At 42.4% G+C, this 17,116-nt stretch overlaps 4 protein-coding genes across 4 annotated transcripts; 2 read left to right on the top strand and 2 right to left on the bottom strand.

Annotated features, from left to right (window-relative positions):
* Window positions 1–881: 881 nt before the first annotated feature.
* Window positions 882–2,768, top strand: CH63R_05481 (Cyclohexanone 1,2-monooxygenase; the record flags this gene model as incomplete). Its single annotated transcript, XM_018300456.1, has 2 exons — window positions 882–2,206; window positions 2,267–2,768. 2 exons carry the CDS (start codon window positions 882–884, stop codon window positions 2,766–2,768), a joined length of 1,827 nt encoding a protein of 608 aa, XP_018158306.1.
* Window positions 2,769–3,297: 529 nt separating this feature from the next.
* CH63R_05480 (Polyprenyl synthetase) lies at window positions 3,298–4,507 on the bottom strand (the record flags this gene model as incomplete). Its single annotated transcript, XM_018300455.1, has 4 exons — window positions 3,298–3,703; window positions 3,795–4,121; window positions 4,186–4,340; window positions 4,427–4,507. 4 exons carry the CDS (start codon window positions 4,505–4,507, stop codon window positions 3,298–3,300), a joined length of 969 nt encoding a protein of 322 aa, XP_018158305.1.
* Window positions 4,508–5,925: 1,418 nt separating this feature from the next.
* Window positions 5,926–7,430, top strand: CH63R_05479 (Short-chain dehydrogenase; the record flags this gene model as incomplete). Its single annotated transcript, XM_018300454.1, has 5 exons — window positions 5,926–6,230; window positions 6,328–6,560; window positions 6,621–6,693; window positions 6,751–6,841; window positions 6,927–7,430. 5 exons carry the CDS (start codon window positions 5,926–5,928, stop codon window positions 7,428–7,430), a joined length of 1,206 nt encoding a protein of 401 aa, XP_018158304.1.
* A 446-nt stretch (window positions 7,431–7,876) lies between these two features.
* CH63R_05478 (UbiA prenyltransferase) lies at window positions 7,877–9,039 on the bottom strand (the record flags this gene model as incomplete). The annotated part of the gene is made up of 3 exons (XM_018300453.1): window positions 7,877–8,438; window positions 8,552–8,846; window positions 8,946–9,039. 3 exons carry the CDS (start codon window positions 9,037–9,039, stop codon window positions 7,877–7,879), a joined length of 951 nt encoding a protein of 316 aa, XP_018158303.1.
* Window positions 9,040–17,116: the final 8,077 nt, after the last annotated feature.

Below are 17,116 nucleotides of genomic sequence, written 5' to 3'. Positions count from 1 at the left end.
ACATTGTAGAACTGAACTCTTACCAACTCAAAAGAGGCAGTCAGTTGCTGGGGGTTCGTCTGGTTGCCCAGGTCTTCTCATTGTGCAGCATTAACCTTTCTCGACAACCACCCACGGAGGAACCCGACTGAACACCACGGAATGCGGCCATGGAAACTTCCCGTCACCGAGGACCCCGAGATAGCCTTTGGCCGCAATAACGCAACGCATACGATGATGGCCCATTGGCGCAGTCATGCTAGCGAAACTCTACCGAGAAGGAATCTCTAGTCCGTCCGAGTCATGCTAGCGAAACTCTACCGAGAAGGAATCTCTAGTCCGTCCGAGTCATTAAACACCAGAGAGGACACCGCTAACCCGAGGCCAGACCTGTCTGGGTGGATCGATAACATCGAGGGGGGGGGGGGGTAGATTAGCTAGCTCCGGTTCCATATGGTCTGTAAATTAGATCCCCCCAACTCTCTAGGTCCAAGGGGTGGTGGATTGCTATTCTACCTATACTTTGCACATGGACGTGGGTTCAGGTTACGACCATGACCATGGGAAGCCGGCTGTTGGTGGGTCTAATATGGTAAAGCAAAAGACAAGGGAGAGCGTGTTAAACAAAGTGACTTCTACCTGTACGCCTACCTACTCTCTTGGATGATGTGGACGGCAGATACCCGTATCAGCGTATTGGGTGTCAATAAAGTTCAGCAATAACGTTCAAGAGTCCGACTTGTATCCCCGACAACAAGCAGGCTAGGCAGAAAGCGGGACGGCAAAGTAGATAAAACAGGCACAATTTGTCTCCGGTTGAGGAAAGGTGGAAGACTGACTCACTGGTCAGGCCGCAAGCCAATCTCTCTCCCCTATCTCAAGATACACCTACTCCTCCAATCATGACTGCCCCCGCGCCCAATATCGACCTCAAGTATGCCGAAGAACGCGAGAAGCGTATCCGGCCCGAGGGCATGGCCCAGTTCGTCGAGCTCAAGGACGAACTCGGCGACCTTTCCAAGGATCTCTACGTGAACTACGAGGAACTGAGCCGTGACCAGCCGCTCTCCAACGGCCAGGACGTCAAGCTACTCATCATCGGCGCCGGACACAACGGGTTGCTCGCCGCCGTCCGCCTCATCCAGGCCGGCGGACTGACGGCCGAGGACATCGTCCTCGTCGACAAAGCCGGCGGCCACGGGGGCACTTGGTACTACAACCGCTACCCCGGTCTGACGTGTGACGTCGAGGGCTACACCTACGTGCCCCTCCTGGAGGAGACGGGCTACAAGCCGAAGCATCGCTACTGCGAGGGCCAGGAGATCCGCGAACAGGCCGAGAGGATCGCCCGCACTTGGAACCTCAAGGCGCAGTTCGGCACGCGCGTCCAGGACCTCTCGTGGGACGACGCCACGGCCCGGTGGTCTGTCAATATGACCCAAGACCTGGGCCCCGGAAAGCCCAGCAGGGAGCTCTCAGTGACGAGTCAGTTCGTCTACGTGGCCCCCGGCGTCTATCCCGTTGGCCACATCCCCAAGCTGGCCGGCTTCGACGATTTCCGCAAACACCACAGCGCCTTTCACACGGCAGGCTGGGACTACGCCGTCACCGGCGGCACCCAGCAAGACCCGCGGCTCACGGAGCTGAGGGACAAGAGGGTCGCCGTGGTGGGAACCGGCGCCACGGGCGTCCAGGTCGTGCCCAAGATCGCCGAGTGGGCGAAGCACCTGTACGTGTTCCAGCGGACGCCCTCGTACTGCTGGCCGCGGAAGCCGGCGCTCACCGACGACAAGACGTGGTCCGAGGTCGTCGCCCAGGGCCCCGGGTGGCAGAAGGCGAGGCAGGAGAACTACAACGCTGCCATCGTGGGCGAGACGGACGTCGACCTCGTCAACGACAGCTGGACGGCGGCCAAGGGATTCTCCGTCATCAGCGGCAGCTCGGCCAACGGCATCATCACCATGGACAAGATCCCGCAGCACATGGCCAGCCTGCAGGCCGTCGACGCCCCGCTCTCCGAGGCGCTGCGGAAGCGCGTCGAGGAGGAGGTCCGCGACAGGGGCACGGCGGAGAAGCTCAAGCCGTGGTACTACGGCTGGTGCAAGCGGCCGGCCTTCCACGACACGTACCTCTCGACCTTCAACAGGGACAACGTCACGCTCGTCGACACGGACGGCAAGGGCGTCGAGGGGTGCACCGCCAACGGGGTCCTCGCCAACGGCCGCTAGTACGAGGTCGACGTGCTGATCCTGGCCACGGGGTACACGAACGGCGGAGGCGCCTGCAGCCCCGCGGCGCGCGGCGGGATGCGCATCACCGGCCGGGCCGGCCGGGACCTCAACGACAAGTTCGACGAGGGCTGGGAGTCGCTTCACGGGGTCGCCACCAACGGCTTCCCGAACCTGTTCTTCTACACGCCCACGGGCGCGGCCGGGTCGTCCAACTTCATCTTCTGCCTCGACGAGGGCGCCAGGCAGTCGGCCTACATCATCACCGAGGCGCTGCGCCGGGCGACGGGGGACCCGGCCAAGGTCGTCGTCGAGGTCACCAAGGAGGGCGAGCAGGCCTGGGGCACCGAGGTGGCCAAGAGGGCCGCGTGGTTCGCCGTCTTTGGGAACTGCACGCCGTCGTACCTCACCGCCGAGGGCGACGCCTACAAGATCCCGCCCGAGAAGATGATGGCCAAGGCTCGCATGGCCAGCTGGGGCGAGGGCCCGAACAGTTACGCGAGGCATACCGAGGCGTATAGGGCCGCTGGGACTCTCGATGGAATAGAGGTCAGCGCTTAGCTTGGTGTTTGGATTGTTGGTTGATAGATCAACGTGATATTAACGATGTAATCAATTCAAAAATGTGTCTCTCCCTTCTTCTCGTCTGTTTAATTATCTGTGATGTACTAGAACCCCTAGCTGCTCTGAATCTCATCATTGCCAGATATCCTTACCCAAATACAAACCGCCAACAATCTTAGCCCCATTCTAGAGAAATTCCTGTCTTTCCAATCGGTTTATTTCAATGGTGGTAAATAGTTAGGATCTCATAATAGTAATTCTCGTAAATAAAAGGCTCACACCATCTCATGCTTGTCCATAGGGTCTTGACTCTAGCTACCGTGTCATACGAAGCCTTTCAAACTTCACGTATGATAATGATGATGATGATGATTCGTAAGCGATTCAACTTCTTACTACATGACTCGTATCAAGGGAAGGGAACCACAAGGCCCGATGACAGTCAGATTTAAACGTCAATGGTCATTCACAATTTCATACTCTACAATGCCGTCCATACCGCATCGATAACCACACACTTCTCGCCTCAGCGAGGTACTTCGTTTCCATCCAGCCCAAGCATCGTCAAGATCTGGTTCATCACACTCAAGCTCTCGGAAGAATCGCCCTCCATGCCCTCGATGATTGCCTTCGCCTGGGCCATCAGCTCCGCCAGCGTCTTCCGGCAATGCTCAAAGGAGCCGGTCGACTCGATGTAGGCGACCGCGAACAGCTTCACGTCGACGTCCGTCGTCCGCTGCTTGAGGATGCTGGACAGCTGGATGTTGGACGGGTTCGAGCGGATGCTGTGGATGATGGGGAACGAGAACTTGCCCTCCGTCAGGTCCTCACCGAACCCCTTGTTCTTGGTGTAGGCGGTGCTCTGCAGGTTGAGATAGTCGTCCCGCACCTGGAAGATGAGACCCATGACGTTCACCAGAGGGACGTAGTCTCTGTTTGAAGAGGAGCCACGGGCTGTGTCAGCATCGTCCACTTTCGCCTTCCCCCCCCCTTCAAGGGTCCGAAACCCCAAAGACCACTCACCGGTCACTTTCGCTTGCCAGCTGCATGAGCCTCACCGCCAGCCTGAACAGGCCTCCCGTCTTGTTGGAGACCATGGTGAAATACTCCTCCTCCGTCGGGCAGATGGAGGCGTCCCTCCAGTAAATGTCCATGCCCTGCCCGCGGTGCAGGTTGAGCAGCTCTTCGGTAAAAACTTCGAACGCGCGAGGGTCTTCCAGCTTGGGGATCTCCTGCTGCGCCAGGAAGAAGGCATAGTTGGCGGCGTTGATGGTCTGAGCAATGCCGAAAATGCTGTGCGATACGGGCAGGCCACGACGGAGGGTCGAGGAGTCCTGGATGTCGTCTAGTCTGCAGGACGAAGGGGGTCGGTCAGCGGTTCCCAGGGTTCTTGGGAACGAGACGGGTTACATACAGAAGGGATGCGTTGTGCAGAAGCATTACAATGCGCTTGATGACCTCTAGCTTCTCTTCGGGAATACGGAGCCATTGGTTGAAGGCCGACATCAACTTGCTCCTGACTTCCTTGCCGGGCAAGTCGAGGAGGTAGTTGAGGGGAGCGCGGATAATCTTACAATGTGCCTCACGTCAGTACAAAATGCCCATGCCACGGATTGTCTATCGGGAAGGCATCGACTCCGGAACAGTGGACGTACTTCTTCATGGTTATTGCCATGGGCTTTGGAGTCCATGAGTTGGACCTTGGCCGCTGGACGTATGATCTCTGCGGGGGACATTGTGTGCTGGAAGCAGATATTTTGGAAGGGGATTCAGAACAAAACGGTATCAGTTCCAGTTGGTCTCCCTAGTAGATTACTGGTATCTTGCTCTGCGGTTATCTTCAAGAATGCAGTAAGTCGGTCCAAATCCAACAGTGCCTTGTTATAGAAACGGCTTCAACAGTGAACTAGAGCACCTGGGGGGGGGAGGGCTTGCCTCACGACCGAGAAGGATACGGAGAGGCGTGATGGGTTTCGGCACTGCTGGTAGTGAGCATCCATCCCTGTTGGCGAATGTTCCATCGGCGAGAACTGGCACATGCGTGCAGGTAGGACTGTCTAAAGCTACATGTTTAGTCGCCAGCTACCTCCAAGCTCTGACTCGGTGATATTTGCTTTTCTTTCGGTCCTATCCGTCAGGGATATCATGACCACTCGGTAAGCTTGGGGCGTGTGGATAGATCTCGCGCCTCGGTGCACCCACATATGCATCGGTCAAACACCGATAAAAGGGACGGGATAGGCCAGCTAGATGAGATGGAGTCCAGGATTGGGCATGTAATGCGAACCGAGGACATGGCCATAACCTGGCGAAGAGTTCCAACATAGGGTTTTGATGGATCATTGCGTGAACTGAAGGTTATATCGGATATAGCAATGGGTCGGAGAGCTGCGGAATCCCGGAGAACTATTGACAGGGGAATAGCTTCGAGCATGGGGGCGTCTGTTTAAACGGTAGAGAGATCATCCGTGACCCCTGCAGCTTGACTCCTCCTTGTCAACTCGTCTACCTGTACATAGTAGGGGGAAACCTGGTTACCCTCCCCTTGCACAACGTCGTATCCGTCCGTCCGCTCTAGCTGTTGATGCCCGTTTGCCGGTGCCATCATGATGGTTTTTGGTTAGCGTCTTATGAGCCGATTTAAGGTTGCAACGGCTTCATGTCTATCTGTTCGTCTGAACTCACCCCCCTCCCGCCCCCCTCACCGCCCACAAACACTGGCTAATGCCCTTACAAACTTGGCTTGTCTCTGCCCCGGGCCGGCCCCCTACCACACTATGAAAGCCAAGAACGCAGGGTAGCATCAACCTTGCATCGCGGCCACGGCTTGCTATCTAACGTGAACTAGTCAAGTTGATGGAGTGGACTGTGTACATCGTACACTTCAGTTCTCTAACCGCTGACTCGGACAGCCCGTAGGTGGGGGGGCCGGTCATGTGGCAAGAAAACGTCTCCGAACATCGCGAACTCAGCGTTGCCGGCACTTCGGCCCGCAAGGCAGTCCGTATGCCGGGAGAATCCAAGGGAACATATGCTGGAGCTTTTCACATGGTTGTGGCCATGTCCTCCTCATTTCGCATTACATGCCCAATCAATAGCGGGGAGCGCGAGAGAGTCAATTCCCGTCACCTAGACCAGGCCCAGCGGCGTCTTCATGTGGACAGGACAACCTGCGTCCGGCCCCCCATTCGACCACGAAAACCATTCGGCGAGCTGCACGCAACACTTTGCGCTCTTCTCGTCTCCGTCCCCAGCAAACAGCGAACCAAAAAGCATGTTGTCAGCGTGGGCTCACCGGCTCTGCGTCCGAGCCGTCGACGTTCTCTTCGGCACGTTCCTCTACGTACCTCTGGGCATCCTATTCCTCAAGAAAAGCCTCAGTGGATTTGGGGACGGCGACTGGGACTCGTCCCAGATACCAGACCTCCATGGCAAGGTTGCCGTGGTGACTGGAGGCAAGTAAGTGCACCATCTTGCCTTTCTGGCCTCTACCAGCCAGCCCCCTCCCCCCTCCCCCCCCACGAAGCCCGCACGCGGTTTGGACTTACGGGAGCAGTGCTGGAATAGGCTACCATACAGTCAGGCAGCTAGCTGCGAAGGGTGCCAAGGTGTATCTGGCAGCCCGATCGGAAAGCCGCGCAAAGGAGGCGATCAAGCGTCTTCGTGAGGAGAACCCCGACATTCCCCAAGAGAAGCTGGTCTGGTTGCCGCTGGACTTGTCCAGCCAGGCCCAAGTTGTCGATGCCGCACGCGACCTCATGTCAAAGACGGAACGATTGGACATACTCGGTAGTCTTGCACCCGCTGAGTATGCGAAAGCATCCTAGGCCGTCGCTGACACCATCACAGTAAACAATGCTGGTGTTGACCCTTACAATTATGTCAAAACCGCCGACGGGTTCGAAATGACAATGGCGGTGAAGTAAGACATCCTCTCATGTTACTTCACGGAAAGGATTAGACGCTAACTGCTGGAAAGCCACATTGGCCACTGGACTTTGACATACTGCTTGCTGCCATTGCTCAAGGCGACGGCGGCGCAACAAGGGTCGGACGTCCGGGTCATCACCGTAAGCTCATCCGACAAAGTCGCCGTTGCTAGTCTAGATCGTCAAGAGGGGGTTAACTAACGAAACGTGTCTTTGCGACCTATAGCTGTCCTCGTCGGGAGAGCGCAACCACTCGGCCAACAATCACTTCACCACTCTCAAAGACCTGGACGACCCTTGCGCCGGGCCTGGCTGGGAGGACTCGCGCCTGGCCCAGGGGAAACGATACGGGACGTCCAAGCTGGCCAACATCCTGTTCGCGACGGAACTGCAGCGCCGCATGGACGAGGAGGGTGCCGGCATTCTCTCGTTGTCTCTCAACCCCGGCACCATCCGGACAGAGGGAGCGGCCGATGTCATGCCTCTCGTCACGCAGCCATTGGTCTGGCTCCTGTTCACCGACGCCGCCAAGGGCGCCGACACGACCATGTTCGCCGCGACGGCCAGGGAGGTCAGGGAGAACAGCGAGCAGTGGAAGGGGCGCTATCTCGACGGACCGGGCAGAATCAAACCCCCGTCGCCCAAGGCGCGGGATGCCGTCGCTGCCCGCAACCTGTGGAACATCACGGCCGCGGCCGTAAAGGGGACGGGGGCCTTGGAGAAACTGTAGCGAGGCGATATGTCTTAGTCCTTTCCACCCCGGATGGGGGAATACACAAAAGCTTGCTCTCATCAGATTTTCTGTTTTCTCTGCTGAATGCTTTGATCATGACTTGGTAGAAAAGTGAATGGTATATTAACCAGGCAGATTTACTGGCCAGTTCGATTGTCCATTAGGTGTTCCCAACAAAAGGCAAAGACACCAGAATGGAGCCTTGGCGCATTAAACTACCTGAATATCCTTGGGACTACACTTCCTTACCATTTAAAAAAAAAATTCATTGTAGGATTTGCATGTTCAGAAGAATTGGCCAGAGAGCTTGGTTGATTTGGTTGATGGATGTACCTTTCCTGACACAAAGAAGCATCACCATGATGACGCCAAATTTGTTCCACGAGCTATTGTTGATTTTTATCCACATTGGGTAGAAGGTATCTACGGACTATGGAGACAAATCACGCGCTGCCCGTGAGAAAAACCTGGACAACGCAGGCGAGAATCGTCCAGATGCCCAGGATGAAGTTGCTCCTATGAATGGATCCTCCGCTGGCAGGCTGCTTCGGGTCGAACTGCACCAGCTGTTGTGCCAGGGACGCGGTCCAGACCCCCATCCAACTAAGCCACAGCCAGAGAGAATGCAGCTCAAAAAGATAGATGGGCAGGCACACCAGGATAGGGCTGACGAGGGCGACGAGCAAGAGGTGAATGTGCTTCCCGGCGATATTGTAGAAGGAGTTCACGCCCAGCTTCCGGTCGTCCACCACATCCTGGTAGCTGTAGGCCGTGTTCAGGTAGATGGTCCAGAAGAAGACCATGGTGCAGAGGGGGAGGCACTGGCGCAGGGTCTCGGCATAGGACTCGTACTGGCCGTAGATGGCGGCGCGTCCTATGACGGCGGGCCAGGCGATGGTGAAGGCCAGGATGTATTGCGGGTAGATCCCGAGCATCCGGGCGAGTGACCGCTTGCCAAAGGGATAGAGGACGGAGGCCGCGGCGACGGGTATAAAGTGTTTAGCCCTGCAAGAGACAGAGGTCAGATTAAAGGTTTATACCCGAGATGTGATTATGACTGGTTGAAGAGAGGGGGAGGATGAGGGACACAGAGAACAAAAGAGACGTAAAGCACTTACACGTCTTTGCCATCAAGCATCACCTCCAGCACGCCCCAGGACAGAGCGGCCTGCAGCACCATCCATACCATGGCCTCGGTCGCGGTGACCTTGCCGGACGCCAGCGGTCGCTCCTTTGTCCGGGCCACGTTGGCATCGATGTCGCGGTCGATCCAATCGTTCCAGACCATGCCGGCGCCGCAGAACAGGTACGAGGCAACGAAGCACAGGGCGCACTGCTGGAAGACGGTGGCAACCGACATGTCGGAGCGCTGCTCGGCCATCTTGGCGCCTCCGGCCAGGAGCGTGGACCATACTGGGTAAAGAAAAGGTTCAGTCAGCGACGAGCCCAATGTGTAACCCCGGAGGGGTGGGGGGGGGGGGGGGGGGGGGGGGGGCTGGCCATCACACTTACATCCGGCAAAGGTGGTGAAGAGGGGGTTGTATCTGTCAAACCGGGACAATCTGAGGAGATGGCGAAACAACTGTCTATCTTTCGTGGCGGCCATGATGATCCTTCGATCAATATCGCAAAGAGGTGTGATGAAGAGCGTGAGATAGAGAGGTGCGTGGCAAAAAGGAGAATGAAAAGGAACACGGCGCGTAGTCGACAGCTTCAACAGTAGTCGACTTTGAGATAGTCACTACGCATTCCACTTGCAGAATTATGTCCATTTTATTTCTGACAAAGACACCTCGGTCCAGTTCAACCGAGCGGCTGAACCGGACGAGTTCCGCATCGTGGGCGGAGCTACGAGGTCGAAGGCCGTGTACCGGGCAAGAGACTCGCGTCCGGCCGACAACGAGACGCTGTAGACCGGAGCAGACCTGTGGCTCATGACTCTCGTTCGATGCCGGGGGGAAGGGGGGTGGGCTGACTAGGTTCAGGAACTATACCTTCCCAATGATTTCTATCGAGGATGGTTTTCACGACATATGCATATGCATAAAACAGGGATCGCTCGACCTGGCGAGATCGTCGCACCGCCTCCCTGGGACACTAGATTTTGATGGCTTCTAGGGGGCGGGCCGGTTTAGTGTTGTAAGGCAGGGATATGAACTCTCTCTTGTGCCGTCCACCCACCCACCAGACTCGACATGGATCTAAAAGGGGAATGCGGGTGCGGCCCTGCCACACCCTGATTCCCCTTTTGGATCTATATTGCGTCTACTAAGGTAGGAGGTTATATCTATTAAGGATATCTTATATAACTTTATAATAGTAATAATAGTTATATAATAGATAGCTTATTAGTACTAAGGTTAGTAGGTAAGTTAATATACCCTCTTTCTAGCTACCCCTCTATTCTAGCTACCTCTACTCTACTATAAGAGTATAGCTAAAGGCACTTAACTAGGTAGAGTCCTATTAGAAAAGGTAGGTATAGCTCTATTATGTAACTTTTACTTAAAGATTCTAACTACATATAGAATCCTCCTTTAAGGTGTAGGAGAGTAGTTGTAGCCTATGCGCCCTAGTTAAGATATCTCTAATTAATTGCCTAGTTAAATCTTTATAATTGCCTCCCTCTCCTAAGCCTTAGTCCCTAAGGCTATATAGTCTAAATTAAAGTTCTTCTAGCTCTATATTACTATACTAATATAATTAAAGTTATTAGAATAATATAATTGTATAACTTATGTATATATATATAGTAAGTTACTTATTATAGTAAGTTACTTACTTCTACTTACTCTTTTACTATTTATATAAGTTAATTAAGTAGTATTATAGGAAATTAATTAAAACTACTTATTATTCTCTTCTTTAGAGGTATTTTAAACTACTTAATATATTTATATATTATTTTTAGTCTTTCTATAATTACTATAATATACCTATATAGTAAGTTACTAGTTATAGTAAGTTACTACTTTACCTTCCCTTCTACCTCTTTTACTTTTATACTAACTTTCCTCTACATACAAATATATAATTCTCCTTAATTAAAAGTTGCATTATTCTTACTATTTAAACTATTAAAAAAGACCTAAAAATATTTATTTTAAAAGTAGCTTTAACCTTTAAGGTCCCTTAAATAATACTATATAACTAATATATAGAATGCATTATATAAGGTAAAAAATAACTAAATTTAATAAAAATAACTATAATTAAAGAGGAGGTAATTATTAAATAAGTTATTAATTAATTAATTAAGAATTCCCTCTATAATAAGAAGATATATAAGAAATAGCTAATAAACTCTTAAATGTATACAATAGAATATATACTAGACTCTAATAAGTAGACAACTTTATATAATATAATATATATAATAAGTAAGTATACTAGATAAGTAAGTATACTACTCCCTTATTATACTTTAAAGTATTATTCTTTAGAATTCTATTAGAATTTATCTACTTATTTAAAAACTATAAAATTCTATAAAATGTATAATAGGCTGAAAACTACTGAAGTTAGGTCTCTAATTACTTTTATTATTTATATTTAGGCTATAAACTTAAGAATATATTAAAGTAGAGTATAAATAAGAGAACTCTTTAGTATAGCTATAAGTAGCTATTAGATAATTATATTAAAGTTAATATATATTTAGAACCCTTATTGAAGCTAATATACTAGACTATATATATATTAGTCTATAAGTATAATTAGAATAATTCCTTAAAAATAAAGGCTTTAAGGTATAATAAGAGAGTAGTATACTTACTTATCTAGTATACTTACTTATTATATATATTATTCTTAAATTAAAAATATAATTTTAATATTAACGTACACGCATAGCGAGTCGGCCAACATAGCGAGCCGGCCACTCCTTATCGCTAGAAAAAGCCCCTTTTCTAACTATTTATTAAAAAGTAGATTCTTAACTAATAAAGACCTAGTTTTTAGCATTAGATAACGATAAGAGTTAGATTTTAAGAAATAATAGTATTAAAATTATTATCTCTTTCTAGCCTATATTACTAAGCTTACCTCTTATCTAGGCCTCTAGATAAGAGGATTACTAAGAACCTAGGGTTAGGAAGAGACAATAATTTCTACAATATTATTTCTTAAAATCTAACTCTTATCGTTATCTAATACTAAAAACTAGGTCTTTATTAGTTAAGAATCTACTTTTTAATAAATAGTTAGAAAAGGGGCTTTTTCTAGCGATAAGGAGTGGCCGGCTCGCTATGTTGGCCGACTCGCTATGCGTGTACGTTATAGGGGAAAGCTTTATATAAAGTAGCTTAATAATTAGGAATAAGTTTCTATTATTTAGAGTATATATATAAAAAATTAAATAATACTTTTATATATTATTATAAAGGGTAAATATTACTTTCTCTTCTAGTATACTAATAACTAATTTCTAGCTATATAGTATATTTATTTAAGTAAAAATAAATAAATAATAAATAGTATTAGCTTAAATTAGCTAAAGTACTTTAATTAGAGTATAAAGTCCTATATAAAGAATTCTTATTACTTCTTAATTCTTAATAATTATAAAAGTTATAAATTAATTAACTTTAATAAATACTATAAGAAATAAAGTATTATTACTCTTTATATACTTTCCTATTTATTATATAAACTCTAGCCTCTTAATATTAAGTACTTTAGCCTCTTAAAGTACTTATATAGTAAGGAAATTAAAAAGATAATATAAATGTAAATTTTATATATTACTAAGAATAATTTCTTTCCTACTTTTAAAGTAGTATTTTTTACTTTAAGAAGTATAAATAATATATAAGCTAATTTTAAATAAGTAAGCTTTATACTTTTTAACTCTAAAGTAATTCTTTTTTACTTAAATTTTAAGCTAAAAATACTAATACTATTAAACTTATAGTTAAATAGGTAAGGCTCCTAGAATATAAAAATACTAATTATAGTACTAGAGAGTATATAAAGTACTTTCTCTCTTAAAAAGAAGATTTAAGTATATTAAAGTAGCTTACTAATACTAATATATAAAGTAATTAATTTCTAAATTAGAAGTATTAGTAAATTAGCTTATAAGCTTATTATTATTAAAATTAAGAATTATAAGCTTTATATAAGAATAAAAGTACTAAATAAGTACTAGAGGGTAAAAAAGACTTAACTATATTTTAGAGAGTTACTTAATACTACTAAAGTAGAAGTACTATAAGTAGAAAAGAGTAGTATAAATACTAGAGGAGAGAATAACCTTTAGAAGGAGAATTATATAGAAAGTACTAAACTATGCGTATAATAATATAGTAATTATAGAAAGTCTAAATATAATATATAAATTTATAAAATAGTTTAAAATAATAATAAGAAAGAGAGTAATAAGTAGTTTTAATTAATTTTGTATATTATAATTTAATTAACTTATAAAAAGGTTAGAAGAGTAGAAAGAGTATATAACTTACTATAATTTGCAGCTTACTATATAAGTATATTACTTTAAATTAAAATTAAATTCTAGGAATTTATATACTTATTAAGTTAGTCTCCTTAAGAGATTCTTTACTAAAGTACTAGAATAAACTATATATACAAAAGTAGTACTTACTAAAATAACCTCCTCTACTAAGATAGTCTAGTAATATATAGTACTATTAAGCTATTAGTAGGGCTAGAAGTAAAAGTAAGCTCTACTCCTATGTACTTAAATTATTAAAATTTGTATATTAATAGATAGAGGCTTTAATTCTTAAATTTAATTTACTTAGAGTAAGTAAAATAGATTATAATTAATTAAGTAAAGTCCTCTTAAAAATATAAGTAAAGTATAAAAATTAAGTTCTATACTATAATAATAATAATAAGTCCTACTATTTAGTTAGGCTAATTCTATCTATTATATATAATTAAATTTAAAAATCTAAAAGCTAAGTAGATTCTATAATTCTTTCCTCCTTATAGCCCTTATAAGCTATACTACTCTATTCTAGTATTAATAATTCCTTTTAGTATTTAGTAATTTATAAGAATAAGGAATTTATTTAATCGTCCTTATAAGTAGTAAACTTAATACTTAAGTCCTTTAATAATAGTAAGTAATTTCTATTAGAATAAGGTAGAGTATTTAGTCTAATTAGTTTTTCTTTTCTTAACTCTAATTAAAGATGTATTATATAAATTAAATTTAATTAAGTAAAAGATAAAAGGGGATAAAGCTAATTAGACTTAGAAATAATAATACAATTTACTTTTTACTAAACTTTTTATATAAATTCTCTAAATTAAACAAAAGCCTTTTTTGTAATTTACCCTTAAATATAATAATATAAGATAATTAGAAAAGTCTACTCCTTTAATTTAGAAAGAAGTCTAATTAAGAGACTCAAAGTAGCCTAATTAGAATAATTTCTTAAGTTAATTAAAGAGGCATCTTATATTACCTTAGAGGTTTAAGGTATTTCTTTTAAGTTACTATACTACTATAGTCTTTATTATACTGTATACTTTTAATAGTCTCCCCTTCTAGAAGCATTTAAGATATTAGATTTAGAGTAAATAAATAATATAATTAGAGCTAAAAAGTAAGTAGCTAAGGCTTAATTAAGAGAAATAAAAACTAAATAGTAAAAGATAAATTTAAGTATAAGTAATAAAGTTACTTAATTAGAGGGGATATAATACTCCCTAAACTCTTTAGAGTATACTATTATATAAAAATTACTATATTTAAAACTAATATTTATTACTCTCTTCTATTTAACTTACTTTTATAGGAATAGTACTACTACTATTAGAATAATACAATTATATAACTGTACAATACCTATAAATCTAGAGTAGAGTGTATAGACTGGATTGTATAGTACTTACTTATATATAGGGGAATTATTACTTAGCTTAGCCTAAATAACTTAAGGCTGAATAAAATAGTATATCTGTCTTATATAACTCTAATCTTATAGTTAGGAAGAATAGTTATAAATATTATTCTTTAGTTTACTCTACATTTTAAGTACCTGCATGTATGTATAAAGCCTATTTAATACTAATTAGTAATTACTTAGTAATTATATAAAATTACTTTATGCAATTATAGATTAGTAAGAGTAAAGAGATAAGAATTAATGTACTAGATATTGTACATTAATATACTTTAATTCTACCTATTGTTGCCTTCTAGTAAGAATTAGATAAATAGGTGCAAGACATTTTGTACTAATTCCTTATTCCTACTTACTATTACCTTTTAGTAAGAACTAAGTACTAGGAGTAAGATGATTACTACTATAGTATTATATAAAAAGAATCTCTATTATTACTTTCTAGTAAGAATTAGATAGAGACCCCTATTGTACAATATTTAGAGTACGTAGTATATACTAAAGTACAAAAGATAATAATAATAACTTAATACTGTATAATATAATACAATTACTACTATAGCTGCTTTAGAAGAATTAGAGGCAGGCTAATAGAGTTAAACTTAAGAGAAGGAACCTTACTTACCTACATACAAAGAGATAAGTACTAAAAGCTAGATTCTACTTATTATATAGAGGAAAGCAATAAATTTAAAATATTAGGGTAACTTAATTAATATTAGTAAGGAACTAAACTAAGAGGAGTTAACTATATATATTGGATATATAATTATAGAGATCCTTTATATTAATAGTGAAAAAGATTTATTGAAGACAACTCTATATGAAGACTTTTACTATTGGATATTAACTTAGTAGGACTATATTAGTTAACTCTATAGGGTAGAGTTCGTACGAATCCTTAAACTAAAGGGATTCTATTTTAACTCTATATAGAGCTTAATACAATAAATTACAGACTTAATTTAAGCAATTTTACAGGAGTTTAATACTTAGGATAAGTAATTTACTCCTTATATGACAATTACTCTAGAATGGATTTTAATAACTACAAATACACCTATTTAAAACTCTAAACTAATTATTCTCTAGACTGCAGCTGAATTAGTAATAGACTCTATTAAGTACTTATATAATATATAAATAAGTTAAGAATTAATTGTCTAAAATTAGCAATTAGCTGTATAAAATATACCCCTAGGAATAAGGTTTACTTGGGAGGTTGACAGTTTCCTGCAATTTTAGAGTTGTATAATACCTCTCTATTAAGGAGATAGTATTTATAACCTTCTACTGAAGTGCATAATTTAGAATAGACTGTGCGAATTAAGTATAGTATCTATTTTCTAAAAGGGATAGTAGAAAGATAGAAACTATATTAGTAAGCTGTACAATATCTTATATAATAAGGCTAAGGTTTTCATTAGCTTCTATTAATAATTCTATATTACAGAGGATTAATACTATACTATATTTCTAAATATTCTTAAAGATTATATAGAAGAATTCTATTTGCATTATATTAGCTCTACTAGGAGGTAGAATAAAATGTATAATATACTAAATAAGCATTTTAATACTAATATTAACTATAGCCTCTATTAAGCTAACTGGACTATAATGTCCTTTGTATAAGTTAGATAGGAGAATCCTAATAAGATACTTATAGAGGTACTTGAAACTCTTTTTAATAAGATACCCCTTGTATAATGAGCCCTTGGATCTAGATTCTAGAGTAAAGTTATACTTTGTACGCAAGTTACTTAAGTATACTAAAGAGTATTTAAACTTAAGACTACTCTAAGTAATCTTAAAGTAGACTATATGTGCAAAGAGTTCTTCTTAAACTTTAGGGCTTCCCTCTAAGTTGCCCTTAACTAAAAGATACCTTTGTACAATATCTACTTTATAGATAGAAGGTATACTTCTAACTATAAGGAATATTTTAAATAGCTGTATAATAGAGGTCCTCCTAGATAACTATTCAATAGAGGGAAGAGCTAGCCTTTTGTAAAGTAAGGACCTATTCATATAGGTAATAAGAGATATTTTGTCTGCAAGAAGGAAGGCTATTAGTCTACAAATTATATAGATAATAAATGCAAGTGTGCAAAAGACTAATACCTTTAGGTATATACTATTCTCTATTAGGAGCTATATAACAACTTTACTTTATATTTAGTAAATATTAAAAGAGAGAATTCTATTGAGGACTTATATAATAAGAATTAAGACATTAATTTAGGAGATAAGGAAGTATTAATCTTCCTTATGTCCCTAGCTTTCTTTTATTGTATAATAGGTGAAGATATCTTCTTAGCTCTAAAGATATTAGAAGTAAGCTAATTCCTATTGTACAACCCTTATAGTGCAGTATACTAAGGAGAATTATAGAATACAGGTGCAATTAAGTTTTCAACTATTAGGAAACCTTAAATACTAGTATACTTAAGGGAATACCCTTATATAAAGATATTCTAAGTTTTAGGATCTACTTACGTACAATTTAGTACTAATACATTAATTGCATTTATAGGGACAATAAATATAGAGAACCCCCTTAGGAGTATAATGTACTACATTCTAAATGCACTAATACTTTTCCTATTTTCCTTATATAATGCTAATAGACTTAGAGTATACTTTAATAATGTAGACAATATTATTATATAAAAGAATAGACTACTTATTCTAATTATATAGAAATAGGGCTACTTATTCTTTAATTTCAGTTGTATAGAGGTAAGTATATTCTTTACTGAAGAATAACTTTAATGCCTCTATAGACAATTTGGATACTCTTGT

This window comes from Colletotrichum higginsianum, chromosome 4 (assembly GCF_001672515.1).
Source record: "Colletotrichum higginsianum IMI 349063 chromosome 4, whole genome shotgun sequence".
Taxonomy (NCBI): domain Eukaryota; kingdom Fungi; phylum Ascomycota; class Sordariomycetes; order Glomerellales; family Glomerellaceae; genus Colletotrichum; species Colletotrichum higginsianum.
Note: the sequence above shows the minus strand (reverse complement) of the source record. Positions and strands in the feature narration are given on the sequence as shown.